Raw genomic sequence first — 18,117 nt, forward strand, 5'->3', positions numbered from 1 at the left:
CAATCCACAGCAACTATTGAACTACATCCGCCTTTTCAAAAACTGATTTCTTAGTAACCGGCTAATGGTAGTTATATTTGGTGGTGGTGAGTTTAGATTGGTTTGAACAGCAGCTGCGCTGGTGGCAGTTGTTGTCTTTTGAGTTGCATGCAAAGGCCTGCATCTGATCTGCACCCCCTGGTAGGCGAGCTAAAAATGCAAACTCAAGTACAAGCTGCACGTGCCATGTTACATCATATTTCCTCAGCAATATTTTTCTTTATCATTGTTCACCCCATTGAGTTCCATGTGCACACTCAAACAAAGGCTGTGTCTTAGTGTCTGAAATGTTTGTGCCACAACAGACTGAGTCGACCAGGAAAACCGGGAGACAGGATAAAGAGACGACTCCACCACCATCAGCACTACCGCAAAAGAACCAACTCAATAGACCTGAGAAAGTAAAAAACAAATCTAGTCACTGATAAGAGACTCAGCTCACATGGTGGGAAAAGTTGACAAAGAAACGTCCTTTGCCATCTAGTTTTCCCAGAGATTGTTAGAAAAAGTACAATAAACAGATTCCTGAACGCAAAGATTCTGATCAGGGGCGTCATGCAAATATTTTGTTTTTGAGAGGGGACCAGTGTTACAGCCCCCTAAAATATTTGTAGACATGTTTGACAGTTGTTCCAGGTACAGGTCACAGTTGAGCCATAGAGAGTTTGACACGTCTGAGTTTGATACTTAAAGGAATACTCCGGGTATACAATACAAGTTAAGCTCAATCATCAGCATCTCTGGCAAAATGTTGATTACCACAAAAAGTTATTTCTACTTATCCTGCCTTTTCCTTAAATTAAAAGCAAAAGCTACCTTCCAATAGTGAGGCACTTACATAGAAGTGAATGGGGCCAATCCGTAAACGTTAAAATACTCACTGTTTCAAAAGTACAGCCATAAGACGTAAACAATATGTGTTAAAATGATTTTAGTGTGATGAAATCACTTACTAACCTCTTCTGTGTAGAGTTAGAGCCAATTTTACTACTTTGCTGCCATGATGATAAAACGCCATAAACCCATATTCCCTTAAATGACTTTCAAAATGACAATTAAACAACTTTACTGCTCAAATAATTCACACATTTTAACAGAACAAATAATGTAATTGTTTTTATAAAATGATAAGCTTCACATTTCTGCCTTTAAAACCTCAAAACTTCGGCCCCATTCACTTCCATTGCAAGTGCCTCACTGTAACCTCCATTGTTGCTATTTCTAAAGAAGCATCACAGCAGTGGCTCTATACAGAAAAACGCTGTGATTTCTATGTTACTACGGTGAGTATTTATTTGAATGAAGACCATGACTTATAAAATGGTTATCAGGAGTGGGTCATTGATAAGTATTACAAACTTGATCATTGTCAAATCTTATTTAAAGAGGAGGAGGACCACATTCAAATCTAAAAGGTAAATAATAGAGCACTTTGTGCTTCTCCACCTCCACAATCAGTCTTGTATCATCCATTGTTGAACACGAATGAGGTCAATTCTGAATTTACCAACATCACGGTCTGTCACGTACATGTGTTTACAAGTGAAAGCAAACTCGGCTGTGACTGGGTATTGCTGAAGCCTGTAGACCTGTTCTATGTTTAATAATACATAAAAGTCTCATATTTTCATGCTCATAAGTTTTAGTTTACTGTAGTTTGATATGATAAACCGTACTTCTGATTAAGATCTATAATTAAAATATTTTAAATTGGTTTAAATGGTTAAACCTTTTTTTTTCTTTTCATTTGTTTTTCAGATGTGCTCTAATTAATACAATATAAAGACACACTAGACTACTAATATATGCTTATTTTGTGCATTGTGTACTTTTTTGAGTCAAATCACATTCATTTTATCCATCAACAGTGCACAGTCATTTTAATTGAGCGTGAGCGGCACTGCAAAAATAGATTCAGAGCTGAAACCCCCGTTGCAGTGAAGCTCATGCAACGCTTCTGATGTGAATGCTGTAACCTGTTAACAGGGGCACCAAAAAAATACGTTCTACTCATTTGCCGATCACGCTTGCGATGTGAAATGGGCATTTGACCTAAATTTAGATGAAATTTTCCCAACAATAATAGTTTTTTAACAAAGGATCAACTATTGTTTTGGAAGTAAAAAAATTCATTAAAAATCCACTTGGTTCCACTTTATGCACCCAATGGCTTGAGTTTGGTCTATCGAACTTGTACTATCTGTTTGTCAGACCAATAGTGTTTGGAAAATGTAAGTGTCTAAAATGCTTATATACAGTTCAGTTGAATGATAAAGTTTCCCATTTTTGACTTAATGATGATGAGTTGAATGCATGAATTAAGCTTGTTTAATTACGGAAAATAACCACAAATCTATCAACAAAAGCTGAAATAAAAATCAGACACACTTGGTAGTTGCCTTTGTTACTATCCACCTTTTTCACAGGCAGCAAAATGACCCATTATGCTTAGTGTGTTCATCCAATGCAGATGCTTCTGCTTCACAGCTTATTCCCATTACCAATCACACACAATTACATGGTAAAGTTACTGGATTCTAGCGCTCTCTGCACGCACCCTGTATGTGTGTGTGTGTGAAAGAGAGAGAGACAGAAAAAAAGAGGAAACATCTGTGATAATAGGTTCCATTTAAAAATCTTCAGATATGAGGCATGTACCTTTGCCATTACGTTACCATTATTTCTGCATTAACAAGTGCCACCTTCTCACACACTCTGCCAAGAAAAACTCTGTCACATGAGATATGAACCTTGTAAAGCTGATTAATAAAACAAAGGCTTGGTTTAAATGTTTTTCACCTTTGTTGTCTTCCAAAATGACGGACAGTATTTGGAATAATCTGTCAATGTTTTTTTTCAAAAAGGAAAGTGATGGAGAATTAGTTTAATGCAACCTCTGATTATTAAATCTGGTTTGACTCGGACTGTTTCAGCATTGGCAGTTTTTGTGGGGCTTATCATTGTGACATTCATTTTCCAGTAGTTTTCAAGCCACCTGTAGTTATAATTATCCAGACCCTTAGCTGCTTGCCATGACCAGTAATGTTAATGTTCAGTGTGCTAACACGGCAACCTCCACCACCCCACCACCACAGGTTGAGTCCCGTCCTGCACATTACTTTTCTGTTTTATCTTCATCAAATAAATGTCATCTTAAATCTCACTCAAGTCTGCAAGTCTTCCTGATAGAACTAACATGAAATCGAGCACAAGCGTTAGTTCAGTCAGGCCACGGGAGGCAAGCTCAGAATCAGCTGACACCCAGCTGACCTACTTCCTCCAATAACAGTAGTCTATCTATCAAGGACGGACTATATATATTAGGGCTGTCGATTTAACACGTTAATTCAGTGGGATTAATTTTATAAAAAATAATGCGTTAAAAAATTTACTCAATTAATCGCAATGCCCCCGGATTGTAATAAAGAAGATTCCTGAGAAATGCAAGCTTGTAGTACCACCTGTTTACTCCAGAGGGCAGTAATTGAAATTTCAGCTGTGTGGCAACGAACAGTTTATACAGTGAATAAAACAACCAGACAGCACAAAACAGACATTTGTTATGTTCTTGCGTTCAAAACATTTGATGGAGTGCAGATTTGATCTAAGGGATCTCAAGATGTGTTCTAAGTATTAAACTATATTTAACTTGACACAGTGACCTAAAAATGTTATGTTTATGACGCAACGCACCCGAGATGCTACACAAGCATGTCTGACGTGTGTTGAAATTGACGGGTCCTTAAAAAAGCCCTCGTAATAAATCTCGAACTGACTGACAAATTCACTTGAAATGGATTGCAGTGAACTGTATGCCAATGATTGACTTATGATCAATAATATGGTAGTAAACAATACATTGTATTCTAAAGCCACTTATTGTATTGTATTATCAATGATGAACTCTTCTGCCACAAGAATATAATGCATTTTAATTATCTGAATATACATATATATATATATATATATATATATATTCAACACAGCATTCTTGCCAGCATAGCCAAGCACCTGACAACAACCCACCTCCTCCCCAGCTACCTTACATATCCATTAGTCTCCATTGTTAATGGTTAATAGTTTTAGCCAGCCTAGTTGTGTGCACTTTTCTGCTTGTTGCTTTATGTTCAAGGTGACGTCATGGCCAGATCTTCTAAGCAGCTCAGATGCATCATCTTCCGAGATACCCCTCTTCAGATCAGGAGTCTCCTTTCCTTGGATAATTTGCCAGATGTAATGCTTTCCTTGCTGATGGTTCCAGTATGGGGGATTCTTGTTGAGCTTCCCTCTATCCTTTAACAGCAGGAGAAGAATGCCCCTCCCCATAATGGAACCATATCACCAAAGGAAATTATTGTATCTAACATACAATAAATTATTTATTGCCAAAGTGGTCCTGACTGAACTAAAGATGAACAATATTGTATGTACCAATTAACATAAACAAGTTGAACAAATGCATGAAAAAAAGTGTATAATTAAATCAGAAACCTCAACAACAACACCCCCAGCAACACCTATAGGTCATTGTGTAATTCGCACCCTGCCTACATATAACATAGTGGTGAATGAAGCAGAGCTGTTGACATCACCACACTGATTAGTTGAGCTCACGTGACATGGAGGACCAGCTGGTAAGTGAGTAAAAGAGTGAAAAATAAAAGAAAAACCTAAAACAATCTGCAAACACATTCTGAACACATCTTCCAGGAAGAGTTTGAATGAAAGCTGTCAAGTCTGCTCCATATTTACTACTTCCACTCTAAGTGTTTCCTCAAGTATGACATTAAAGGGCATCAGTGACGCCTCAACTTCAAAGACTTTATAGAGTCAGGTGTTGAGCATTTGTGATCGAATAATTTTTTTAACTGATTAAAAGCTTTGCCATAAATAAGAGTCAAGGACTGTGTTTGATATACACTGATCAGCCACAACATTATAGATTAACATTCTGAGATGCTATTCATCTCACCACAATTGTACAGAGTGGTTATCTGAGATACCATTGACTTTGTCAGTTTGAACAAGTCTGGCCATTCTCTGTTGACCTCTCTCATCAACAAGACATTTCCGTCCACAGAACTGATGCTCACTGGATGTTTTTTGTTTTTGGCACCATTTGGAGTAAATTCTAGAGACTGTTATGTGTGAAAATCCCAGGAGATCAGCAATTACAGAAATACACAAACCTGCCCATATGCCCAAAAGTCTGAGGCCATTATGGTCCAGTAAAGCTGCACCCAAAAACCCTCTCTACATTATGATATTTTAGAATAAACGTTTGGTTACGTATGTAACCTCCGTTCCCCGAGGGAGGGAACGACACGTTGTGTCGGAGAAGCGACACTAGGGGTCTCTCTTGAGCGCCGATATTCACCTCTGACCTATTGAAAAGGGCCAATGAGAGTTGGCAGTCAGTATTTGCATACCCCGCCCCCGCATACGGGTATTTAAGCGGGGCAAATACGGAAGTTTAGTCAGGATTTTTCTGAGGAGCCGGAATGGTCCGCCACAACAGTGGCTCGGTTCAGCGACATGGCGGAGGAAAGACACAACGTGTCGTTCCCTCCCTCGGGAACGGAGGTTACATACGCAACCAAACGTTCCCTTCTGTCACTCTCTCCACGCTGTGTCGGAGAAGCGACACTAGGGGACCCATTCCAATCTTGCCATGTGCTGAACCGCATGCGTGAACTGCCGATACAGAGGCGGGCAGGGATTCATCCAGTGCCGCGCGATCGCCTGTACCTGGCTGCACGCACTCTTCCCCAATGCCCCATACGTAACATCGGGATCCTTCTAGTTACCCTGAGAGGGGAACAAGGCGATGTTTGCCAACATGGGAACGGGCCAGCCTGGCTGGGCCTCTTTTCTCTATGTTTCTCGTGATAGAGCAATCACGCCGGGCCCTTACACGCATATAGGGAAGGGGTCTTACCCAGACCCTCGCGGAGACCACACCTGCCCTTTTTCTTGGGGAGGAAAAGTGGTAGACACATCACACGGCCGCCTTAGGGCTCATGTGGAAAGTATGGTGCGGTGGTAGATCCAGCCTCGAAGGGGGAGTTGCTACAGCATGGCGACCGGGCAGCTGTAACTGCCTAAGGGAGACACGGGGTCCGCTCAGAAGGGACAGAACCGTGGAAATACACACAGGGGAAGTCCGAGCAGGAGGCCTTACCTGTGGAGCACCTATACCAGTACAGGGTAGCCATCAGGGTACCCGCAGTGGCTTGGGTCGGCGAAGTTCTGGGGAGGAATCGACCAGGGTCCCGACTCGAGTGGGGCTCTGGGAAAAAAGGCGACTACTTAACCTTGACGCCAGGAAAGGGCGCTGGGCACAAGCTGATCCACCCGGCCGGTCAGTCTACGCGTTACCGAAGTTCTACGGGCTCGACCTGACAAAACACGAGACGCTAACCGACTCAACGCGGAGGTTGTAAAACCTCCGAAGGTGTTGGGTGTTGCCCAACCCGCGGCTCTACAGATGTCTGCTAGGGAAGTGCCCTTGGCCAGTGCCCATGAGGACGCTAACACCCCTTGTTGAGTGAGCTCGACCCGCAAGGGTAGGGGCACGCCTGGGTGTGATAAGCCAGTGTGATGGCGCCAACAACCCAGTGGGCGAGCCTCTGTTTGGAGACGGCATTCCTTTCTGCCGCCCCCAAAGCAGACAAAGAGCTGCTCAGAGCGCCTGGTGCTCTGTGTGCGGTCCAGGTAAATGCGCAGGGCATGCACTGGACATAGCAATGAAAGGGCTGGGTCTGCCTCCTCCCGGGCAGCTTGCAGGTTCACTACCTGATCTCGGAATGGTGTGGTAGGAACCTTGGGCACATAGCCCAGTCGCGGTCTTAGGATCACAGACGTATCTGCCAGAACGAACTCCAGGCAAGTGTCGCTGACAGAGAACGCTTGCAGGTCCCCGACCCTCTTGATAGAGAGGGCCCTGAGTCCAATTGATTCAAGCGGCTCGAAGGGGGGTCTCTGGAGCCCTGCCAAGACTACCGAGAGATCCCAGGAGGGAACTAGGCTTGGCCGGGAGGGATTCAACCTCCGGGCGCCTCTCAGGAACCTGAGGATCAGGTCGTGCTTACCCAAAGACTTGCCGTCTACAGGATCGTGGTGGGCTGCAATGGCGGCAACATACACCTTGAGGGTGGACGGGGACAGCCTCCTGTCCAGCCTCTCCTGTAGGAAGAGGATCACTGACCTAATCGCGCATCTCTGCGGGTCTTCAGTTCGGGAAGAACACCAATCTGCTAACAAGTGCCACTTTAGGGCGTAAAGGTGCCTGGTAGAGGGGCTCTGGCTTGGTTAATTGTATTCACAACGGTCACCGGTAAGCCGGCTAGCTCTTCCGCGATTCCGGCCCAGGGACCAGACGTGGAGGTTCCAGAGGTCTGGGCGCGGGTGCCAGAGCGTGCCCCGGCCCCTGAGAGAGGAGGTCCTTTCTCAGGGGAATTCGCCAGGGAGGAGCTGTCGCGAGAAGTCTGAGTTCCGAGAACCAAGTCCGAGTGGGCCAGTAGGGGGCCACTAACGTGACTCGCTCCTCGTCCTCCCTGACCTTGCCCAGCATCGGTGCAAGAAGGCTCACTAGGGGAAATGCGTACTTGCGCAGCCCCGAGGGCCAGCTGTGTGCCAGCGCGTCTGTCCCGAGGGGAGCCTCTGTTAGGGTGTACCAGAGCGGGCAGTGGGAGGTTTCCTGGGAGGCGAGCAGGTCTACCTGGGCCTTGCCAAACCGTTCTCAAATCAGCCAGACTGAGCCAAAGATGCCGTTCCTGGACCACTAGGGTGGCCATCGCCTGTCCGAGTGCCTGCGCTGTGGCCTTCGTCGCTCTCAGGGCGAGGTCGGTCGCTGAGCGCAGTTCCTGCAGCACATCAGGATCAGGTCCACCCCCGTGCATGTTTCTGAGTGCTTTGGCCTGGTGGACTTGCAGGAGGGCCATCACATGCAGGGCGGAGGCAGCGCGTCCAGCCGCACTGTAGGCCTTCGCTGAGCGAGGATGTTGTCCTACAGGGCTTGGATGGTAGTACGGGCGCCACGCCAGGAGGTAGGGCTACCGGGGCATAGATGGTACGCAACTGCCCTATCGACCTGGGGAATCGCCCCATATCCGTGGCGCTCTCCGCCGTCGAGGGTGGTGAGAGTGGAGCGGGTGGCACCTAGACGGGCAGAAAGCGGGGCTCTCCACGTAGACGTCAGCTCGTCATGCACCTCCGGGAAAAACGGGACCGGGGGGATGCGAGGCCGCGAACGGCGCGCTGCCCCCAGGAACCAGTCATCCATCCGTAAAGGCTATGGGGAGGATGGAGGGTTCCAATCCAACCAGACGCTTACGGCGGCCCAGGAAAGCATGTCAGACATCTGAGCGTCGGCTTCAGCCTGGGCCTGCTGGCCCGAAGGCGGCAGTCCAGGGGAGTCCTCGGCATCAGACATCACACTCTCCGATGCAGCGGCGAGCTCATCTGCTTCGGGCTCGGGAGGATAGACAGCCGGGCCGTGAGGCGAGCCGCTATCGCCGCGAGCATGGACGGGGACCAGCGAGCGTGTCGGGAACGGGAGGTTCGCGGGGGCTACCCGGCGAAACCGCACCCGCTGCCGCCTCAAATCGCCCTCAGCGCCAACCGCATCGTCCTCAATCCCGTGGGAAGAAGGAGCAATGCGGGGTGCAGCTGGGGTGGCTTGCTTTCTGTTTGAAAGCAAGCCACGACCGCAACGTGGTCATGGTCATGTTCTTGCAGTGAGAACTTGAACCATCCACAAACGCCGTCTCGGTGTGATCGCGGCCCAAACACACGAGACAGCGCCTGTGGCCGTCTGAAGCGGAGAGCACTCTACCGCATCCAGGAACAACACAGGGGCGGAAGGGCATCTTGAAAAAGACGCGTTCTGAAAAGAACGTTCAACGCCGCTGTGTTTTGCTCTTTTAGAGAAGCACATCAGGAAATTTTCTGACTAAACTTCCGTATTTGCCCCGCTTAAATACCCGTATGCGGGAGCGGGGTATGCAAATACTGACTGCCAACTCTCATTGGCCCTTTTCAATAGGTCAGAGGTGAATATCGGCGCTCAAGAGAGACCCCTAGTGTCGCTTCTCCGACACAACGTGGACAGAGCGACAGAAGGGGAACCATGTTTTATGTAGTGTAGAAAATGTATTTATTTATTGACTATAAGGTTACCCATTCATGAGCACTGGCTTACTACATGACCTTGTGAACAATAGGCATAAAGAGATGCAACATTCCTTAGGTGTGGAACAGGATACGAGACAGGATAAGATGCACAAAGGAAGGAGGTGGAGAGAAGCTTCCAGGCTTTATCCATGGGCTTCTAGCGACTGGTCCATTAAACACAATTTGAAACATTTGCACAAGCGCATGATGGCTTGTTCACCTGTACTAAATATTTCTGTAGATGTATAGTTTTTATTGTTTAGTGACGGAGAGTTTCCATCACTCCCAGGTTTAAACATAGAGCTTTGCTTTCCTCTCCTCACAGGAGTCAAAAGGAAAGTTAATCATTGGCAAAAGAAAATAATGTGAAAGACTGTGAAACTAGGATATGGCTCTTAAAAAATCAACACCAGCAATGTGATGATACACTCTGACATAATTTGTATAATATTGATATCGTGTTATTAAATATTAAATATATGTGATGTTAAAGATTAGAATCAGTGTCGGTGTGTTAATGCTTTGGTCCAACAAAAATAATTTCTCTAAAGCATTTTTTACATATTAACTTTTAAGTAAATGAACTTCATGGTGACCTCTGATTGGTGATTTGTCTGTACCCTTCAGACACCATTGTTTGATAAATGTGTGTAATATCACACACTGTTCCATATTGATGGCTCATGATTCACATCAAGATTGTTAGATCTAACAATGGGACTCATAATTACACCAATATTCTTGTCTAGATGAATACATACAGTAGTTGTAATACACGAGAACTGACTATTATGGTACATAAAGGCAGAAATAATAACCAGCTTTTTGGCATAGGCTTACCACATCCTTTTTAAAACCATAATGTCACATTTGGATGCTCTTTTTTTTAAATTATGGGCAAATATAAGATATTGCAATATATATATTAGGATATTACAGAACGTAACTATAGCTAAAAGATTTACCGAAAAATCTGAAGATATTATTTTTAGAATGTAAAGTACTTAAACTTGTGCTATTACGTTTTTTAGTGATCACACAATTTTTGCCTGCCAGTGTTGTGCCGAAATTGGACTCCCCACCAGATTCTTACTCCCCGCTACCTGATTGGTTCCTACACCCACCCCTAAGCCAATCCATAGTAGGAAGTCATTGGTCCCTATCCCTAAAAGCCACAACTAAACCTACCCCTAACCGTAACCATAGGGAGTCAGATTTCAGCACACGGGACAACATGATGGGTAAAATATTGTGACCACCCAGAATGCTCTAGCACCCACCCAGAACCCTGGCAACAGCAAAACAACACACTGTGTCTATTTCAAACTCGATTCGCAACTGATTTCAATACAGGTGACATAAGAGAACTGACAATCCTCTCTTTAGTCTAACAATGCACAGCACACAGCACACACATATTTTGGGTAAAATAGTCAGTTTTGTTTCATATTAAACTGTTATTTATTAGACTTTTCAGTATTGAATGGATTCCAATTATATTTATAATCTAAATTTCTCTCGCTTCGTCCACCATCTTGGATTAATTTTTCCACCGAGCTCATCACGGTGCATTCGCCTACCTGTGAAAGGATACATACGATACTACTTTAGAATTTGGCCAAAACAAGATATCTTAAGAGGCAGTATAATGAAGATACCTACCTTTTGGAACAGCCTTCACATTGGTAGAGTGCCTATAATGACTAAAAATACTGCCCGGAGGATGCTCACTAGGTTTTGAACAGACCCACTAAAACCCGCCTAGAAGGCCTTATCAACCATGATATGAACAATTCTTCAGTAAAGGCAGGAGACTTGAACAAATCGTATCACACATAATTCATCAGTATTTCACATAGACAAAATAATATCAAATTAAGAGATAAACAGAATAAATTTTACGTGAATAGTCTTGTCTCTTAGATAACCAAGTGGAGACACAACCGTGTTTTACGCTGTTCTCCTTGCGATTTTGATTCAGATTCGCAAATTGATTTGCGAAACGAATCATTCAGATCAGTTTTCGAATCATTTTACCAGATTTAAAAGAATCAAACTGATAAAGATTCGACTCATATGATTTGTTCACAAATCAAACATCACTCTCACCGAGTTTGCAGAGGTGTTATTTTTTGCAATGTTCAGCCACAAAAAGGTTCTGGAGAAATGAATCACAATAAAAGTATTAATTTTCTCTTGAAAATGTAGTGAAGTAAAGTGAAATTAATGGAAATCAATATACTTAAGTAAAGTAAAAATATTCAAAAACTGTCTTTAAATACAATTACAAAGAATTTGTACTTTGTTACTACCCACCTCTGGCAACCACATAGCAACACCCCGGCAATCACCCATAATTCCCTAGCATCAGGTGGTGAAATTTGCACATTCAAGCACCACTCACATTCTCTTCAACTAGTTAAAATGTCTGTTATTTAAAATGAACATGATTTTAAAAGCAAAGCCAAGCTGTTGGGTTGAAGGTCAGAATTGACTTTATTAAACTGGTGGACATATTTGTGTTTTGCGGAGGAAGAAAAGATCTGACTGACATTTGCTGTTCACTTGATTATTTTTGGCTCGAAAAGGTCAGTTTGTTGTGAACAGAAATGCTCAGATATTTGTATTCTTCTCTTCTCTCTTCATTGTACTGGTTCTGAAATACGGCTCTAATCAGAGTACAAAGTGCTCTACTTTCAAAGTGGAGAAGTTCAATATAACGTTAATTTAAGGAATGATAATATAATTTTAGATGCTTTAGAAGTCGTTATGATAAAACGTTCAAACTTTGAGCTCCTTTGGTGGCTCATTAAACAGATTAATGTGTACCTGATTTAGCTAGTGTTGGGACGATATATCGAATTTCGATATATCGCGAACCAAAAACTAAAACGACGAACCATAACAAGGCATAACTGAGTATTTCGAAATTTTCATCATTGTTTTCCGTCCATTTGATCATAGATGAAATGGCCTATCAAACATCATAATCTCTCTATCGCTTGATTTTATCCCTACTGTGCTTATAATAAAAGTACTGGAATACCAGGAAAATCACATTTGTTATACAAATTGTTTTGTTGAATAGTGCTTGAGATATAAATGGACCATTTCTTCCATGTACATGTAATATGTATCCATTAGATAAGATCCTGCGCTGTACTTTTGAATACTATTGAATAATGTCTTTTAATATCCTTTCTGTTCTTTACCGTCAGATAAAAAAGAAAAAAGTATACATTTTAACAACAAATAGCAAGGATGCGCTAAAAAGAGTGACTTCTCTCTCAATAATAAATGAACCTGTGTGAGTCTGTGAGATGCACGTTAAACTCTTAAATTGACTACCATTGTAATGCTTGTTATAAAAATGAATGTAAACTTAATGATATTACCAACACTCTCTCACGGTGAAATCGTCAGGATGCAAACGACTTTTCTAAATTTGGCTAATTTGTGTGATATCATGCGACTGCACTCGTTTTAATTCCCACGACTTTCACTGCAGCCAATGACGACGCTGGACAACGTTTCCATCTAATACGCGACAATTACTAGCTTCTGTTGCACACAACAGCTTCCTGTCATGTTTACACACTCTACTGAAGTTTAGATAAGGGGTTTGGGTAAGGGCATCATATTAAACTTGCACTTACTTCCACATTAGGCATTCGGAAATTTGCACGTTATCAAGTCAAGTTCATGCGAACAAAATCGTGCGACATCACACGAAATGGCCACCTCGTAAATTATGTACGACTTTTCATGAGATGGGTTGAGATTAATTGATAGAATGTATAATTTTTATATTTAAAAAAAAAAAAAAGTTAAAATGTGATTATTATAATCAAGACAAACGATTAAATATCTTTTCACATCCTTTGTCAGGACAGGTTCTGTTCTATTTCTTGTTATGCACCTGATCAGTCTAAATGTAGTCCACTGTTTTTGAAGGCTTATTTGCTTGCAATCTTTTTAAGAATGAGAGCTATATGAGAAACTCTTATTATTTAAAGATTTAAGATTTATATTGTGTATTAAATATATTTATTTTGAGAAATTATAAAATGTGCATTTTGCACAAACATTTTTCAAAAAGTAAGCAAAATTGTATCGAGACAAATACAATTTAGACAGATAGATCGAACTATCCAATCGTGAACCTCATATTGTATATCGAACCAAAAGATAACCATATCGTCCCATTTCTAGATTTAGCTGATTATGGATTTCAGTTAAATATTCAAGTAACTGGTTACAGGTTAAAGATCAGGGTTGGTATAAGAAAGTGTAATTTCAAACCCAACAATGGGTAATTTAGGAACAATCACAATCCTTTAGCAAGACTCTTAACTTCAAGTAAATTTAGGTGAACTGAAACTTACAATGTACTGTGAGTTGCTTAAGAAATTCCACCGATTCTGGTCTTTGTATAGGATAGTTGAATTGCACTTTTTCACCAAAAGGTAGGTTATGCTTGACAGCAACACATATGTAAAGCTAAAGCAAATTTTGACATCTCTCTGGAACATCCATCTAAGAGCTAAATGCCTTACATTTTTGTGATATAGAGTGGTGATGTAGAGTGGTGCTTTCTCGTTGCTAGGCTGCTCTGGCTGGTTGCTTTAGTATTCTAGGTGGTTGCTAGGTGTTTCTTACTGCTTACTTGCATTACAACCGCTTTATACAGTGATGGCACACCTCTCCTCAACAAGCCACATGATGACACTGCCATACTTTCCAGTTAATAATAAAAATAAGTATTCATACAACATTTTTTAACTGAAATCATTCAGAGTCTTGTATCACAAGCATGAAGCAAGTATCTTTGTTATTGCTTGAAAACTAAATGTTTGTACGATAAAGAATGCATAAATGCAAATCATAACATGATTTCAAACTAGATTTAGAAAATGACGGCAGCCTTTAAGAGAAAAAAGACAACGAACTTACAAAATGTAAGATTTAACATCCTAAAGTTTACTTACAAAAGTAGAGAAAACAATATCATAGTGTACATATAATACAATACAAAATGACGTAAAACAAACTTGCATTTAAAATGCTTACAAAAAAGTGAATCTACATTCTGAATACTGACATGTGAGATTTTGAAAACAAGAGAAAATTGTACAATTTTCCTGAGGTACATACCGATTCACTAAACGGTATTCAAAAAATGATAAAAAGCTCAAATGAATTAAGATAAAATGACAAATGTTCATTTAAACAACTAAATAGATGGCTTTACATTTGCATTTTATAAACTCATGTTGTGAAGTACATTTTAAAATAATGCTAATCCCCTGTTGATAAAAATATATATTTACAAATATATTGTGAAGAGTCTTGAAGAGTATCATACACTAAATATGTCAAGTGTTGCATCACTTTGATGACATCTCCACAGCAGGGGGGTCATCAGATCCGTTGACATCACAGTCTGCAGCGGAGCCGGACACCAGCACTCTCACGCGGTCATGGAAGTCGTCCAGTTTAGGGTACAGCAGGAAATCATAGACCAGAGCAGCGGCCACACCACCGCACATAGGGCCTACCCAGTAGACCTGAAAATGATATACAAATACCAATTATTGCCTAGATCTTTCATTAAAGAGCTGAACAATCTTCAGAAGTTCTTCATATGTTTTGTAGTTATGTCTGTGAAATAATCAGTACTTAATATTTTTGAATGGACAGAAATTCTGATCACAAAGTCTATCAAAATCACACTTTCTGGTCTTTTCCGTTCAACCGTTCACGAGGACTACCGCAAAATTATTGCATTCATTTTCTCCATGCCAGTCTATTATTGCGGTATAATTTATTTCAGGCAAACTTGCCCCTAAACAAGTTTAGTTTGGATTGGTTTAGTACATGTCAGTCAGACTGTCAAAGTGGGCAGCTCTTGGCAAGAATAAGCTGCGTTGTGCACCAGACCTAATGTCGATAGTCAAAAGTCTAGCCATGTGATACAATTTGCCACTGAGCATTCATGTAAAACAATATGTTTGTTACTTATTAACTGTAAATGTTCAACATTAGTTGATTAGTTGAACATTAGCTGACATAATTATAGATCCTGAATAGCATACAACAAGCACATGCGTAATACAGGGTGTATTCACTGCTCTCTCCAGATGTCATTTTGATCTGGAAATAGGAAAACAGAAATGGAATTGATTTTTACCCAGTGGTTGGTAAAATCTCTGAGTATCACTGCTGGGCCGAAAGATCTTGCAGGATTGATCCCACATCCAGTGAAACTGATCTACAAACACAGAGAGATGGAGAAGAGAATTATGAGAATTCTTGCAAGATCATGGGTGAGAAATTAGCTTCCTTTCTTCCAACAAATTTAAATAATAATGCAGACATTATTGAATTGATTCTTTGTTTCTTCTTAGATTTTCCTGTTAAATAAAGCAGAAACTAATTTGCACAGCTAGACATCGCTCTATTTCAATTGTATGCCTCATTTATGCATATTATAAGCCTGGCAATATTTAAAACAATTACAAGAATGTCCATGCAAAAAGCAAGGGGAAGGTTTGAATGTTGATTACTCACGGCTGTCAAATGGCCCAGACAAACACTGAGGCCGATGGCCAAAGGGGCGGAGCCTGTCACGTCCCGCCTTCTTTTATCTGTGGTTGCTATGACACATAACACTAGCTGGAAGGTAGCGAGTAGTTCAATGCCAACACCTTGACCGGCTGAAATATCACTGTTGATCTAGAACAACACAAAATGAAATGAAACAAAACAAAACAAAAACAACACAAAGCAAAACAAAAACAACACAAAACAAAAACAACACAACACAACACAAAACAACACAAAACAAAAACAATAAAAACAACACAAAGCAAAAAAAAACAACACAAAACAAAATCAACACAAAACAACACAAAACAAAAACAACACAACACAAAACAAAATCAACACAAAACAACACAAAACAAAAACAACACAACACAAAACAAAAACAACAAAAAGCAAAACAAAAACAACACAAAACAAATACAATACAAAACAATACAAAGCAAAACAAAAACAACACAAAATAACACAAATCAAAAACAATACAAAGCAAAACAAAAACAACACATAACAAATAAATTAATAAAAACAACACAAATCAAAGCAAAATAATAACAATATAAATATTAATATAACAATGAAAATTAAGAAAGACATTTTATTATCAGACTTCTTTAAAATAGGCCAAGCTGATACTAATCTGTTTATCTTATTATAGGTACTGTAAATATTACAATCAGAATCATATATATATATATATATATATATATATATATATATATATATATATATATATATATATATATATATATATATTTTTTATTTTTTTATGTAACTATTTTTTTCAGTCTGATATGAAGAAATGAAATGATGTGTGCTGGGGTCAGAGGGCAGCACTGAGCATAAACAACATCACATGACTCTGTTTACTGCCAATGCAAACAAGTGCATTACACCTTCCTGAATGTTAAGCCTCTCGCTAAAGAAGGTATAATCACTGGAGGGAATGCAGCATCTGAATGTGAATGATATAAGTTTATCATCTGTCACTGCCTAAACACACCCATTCACATTGACTCTGACGCACTGTGTTACTCTGTTTTATTGTGGATTGCAATATAAAAATATGATTATCCATTCTATATTTCATTTGTTTTTAATCTTTTTATTTTACAGTATGTTTGGAAATGGGTGGTTGACCCATAACATGTCCATGAATGTGTTCTAATCAAAATCAAGATTTTAGGTTAAAATGTATATGACTGTATAACGGAGAGTCTGTTTATATTAAGTCCTGTAAAAGAATATTTAGACTTTTCAGTAGTTCATTTCAAAATGTGTGACAATTCATCTTTAAAAGTACAAATATTCCATGTATGTCAACTACACATCTTTATTGCTCTTGAACAAAGTAAAATACCTTGAATAGTTCATTTAAATGTAAAGTCTTTCTTACCTTAAAGTTAAATAAATTAGAAAAGATTTAACAAATAATCCTTTTCATGCATAGACATACATTTCTATCTCATTCCAGTTAGGATTTTAATTCATTAAAACTCAAATTTAAAGTAAAGTAAAATTATAAACTGAATTTTAATGCATTTAAGAAATCTGTATTGGAACTAAGAAGCTCTTGCAGTTAATCAGAACAGGAAGGAGAAATGTGACTTATCAAATATACCAAAGAGCAGGTTACTCACTGAATTTAGCCCCAGGGTATCTCCTTTCGTGACGCCATACACAACACCACTCGCCAGCGCTGCACCCAACATCTGGGCAATGATGTACATGACTGCCTTCAGCAAACTGATCTGACAGCTGGCCAGCAAGCCCAGGGTCACAGCCGGGTTTAAATGGGCTCCGCTGATGTGCCCAAGGCTCTGGGCGAGAGTGGCAATGGACAGCCCAAACGCAAGTGCCACCTTGACCTCCTGATCTGGCTTGTCATTGTTGGAGTTTCCGACCGCAGCTGTGATGCTCAGGAAGATGAAGAGGGTCATACCCACAAGCTCGGCCAAAACGGCCCTCCAGAACGCCTTGCTCTTGAGTTCCTTCATGACTGGCAGTTCTGGCCACTCTCAGCTGTTTGTGTGGGTCTAAGTTTGTGTGGGCACTTGCTACGTTTCTCTGCCAAAAGACAGCATTTATAGCGCAGGTCCTGCTATTGAAACAGGGGGCGGGTTTTAATGACCGGGGGGCAGAAAGAGGGAGGAAAAAAGGGCTTTTCTTTCCTGGCAGTGTCCTCTCCACTCTGTCACTTCATTCACACTTTTCAGCATTTCAGAGATCTGCATTATTTGGCCTGGACTTATTGAATTTAGATCCATTTGATTTGAACACTGCCAGCAGCTACACCGTCAT

At 40.9% G+C, this 18,117-nt stretch overlaps 1 protein-coding gene across 1 annotated transcript; it reads right to left on the reverse strand.

Annotated features, from left to right (window-relative positions):
* Positions 1-14,187: 14,187 nt before the first annotated feature.
* On the reverse strand, positions 14,188-17,893 carry LOC127644662 (aquaporin FA-CHIP-like). Its single transcript, XM_052127968.1, has 4 exons — positions 17,457-17,893; positions 15,784-15,948; positions 15,404-15,484; positions 14,188-14,780 (listed from the first exon to the last, which is right to left on the reverse strand). Exons 1-4 carry the CDS (start codon positions 17,811-17,813, stop codon positions 14,601-14,603), a joined length of 783 nt encoding a protein of 260 aa, XP_051983928.1. The 5' UTR covers positions 17,814-17,893; the 3' UTR covers positions 14,188-14,600.
* Positions 17,894-18,117: the final 224 nt, after the last annotated feature.

The sequence above is a fragment of the Xyrauchen texanus genome, chromosome 6, assembly GCF_025860055.1.
Source record: "Xyrauchen texanus isolate HMW12.3.18 chromosome 6, RBS_HiC_50CHRs, whole genome shotgun sequence".
Lineage (NCBI taxonomy): Eukaryota > Metazoa > Chordata > Actinopteri > Cypriniformes > Catostomidae > Xyrauchen > Xyrauchen texanus.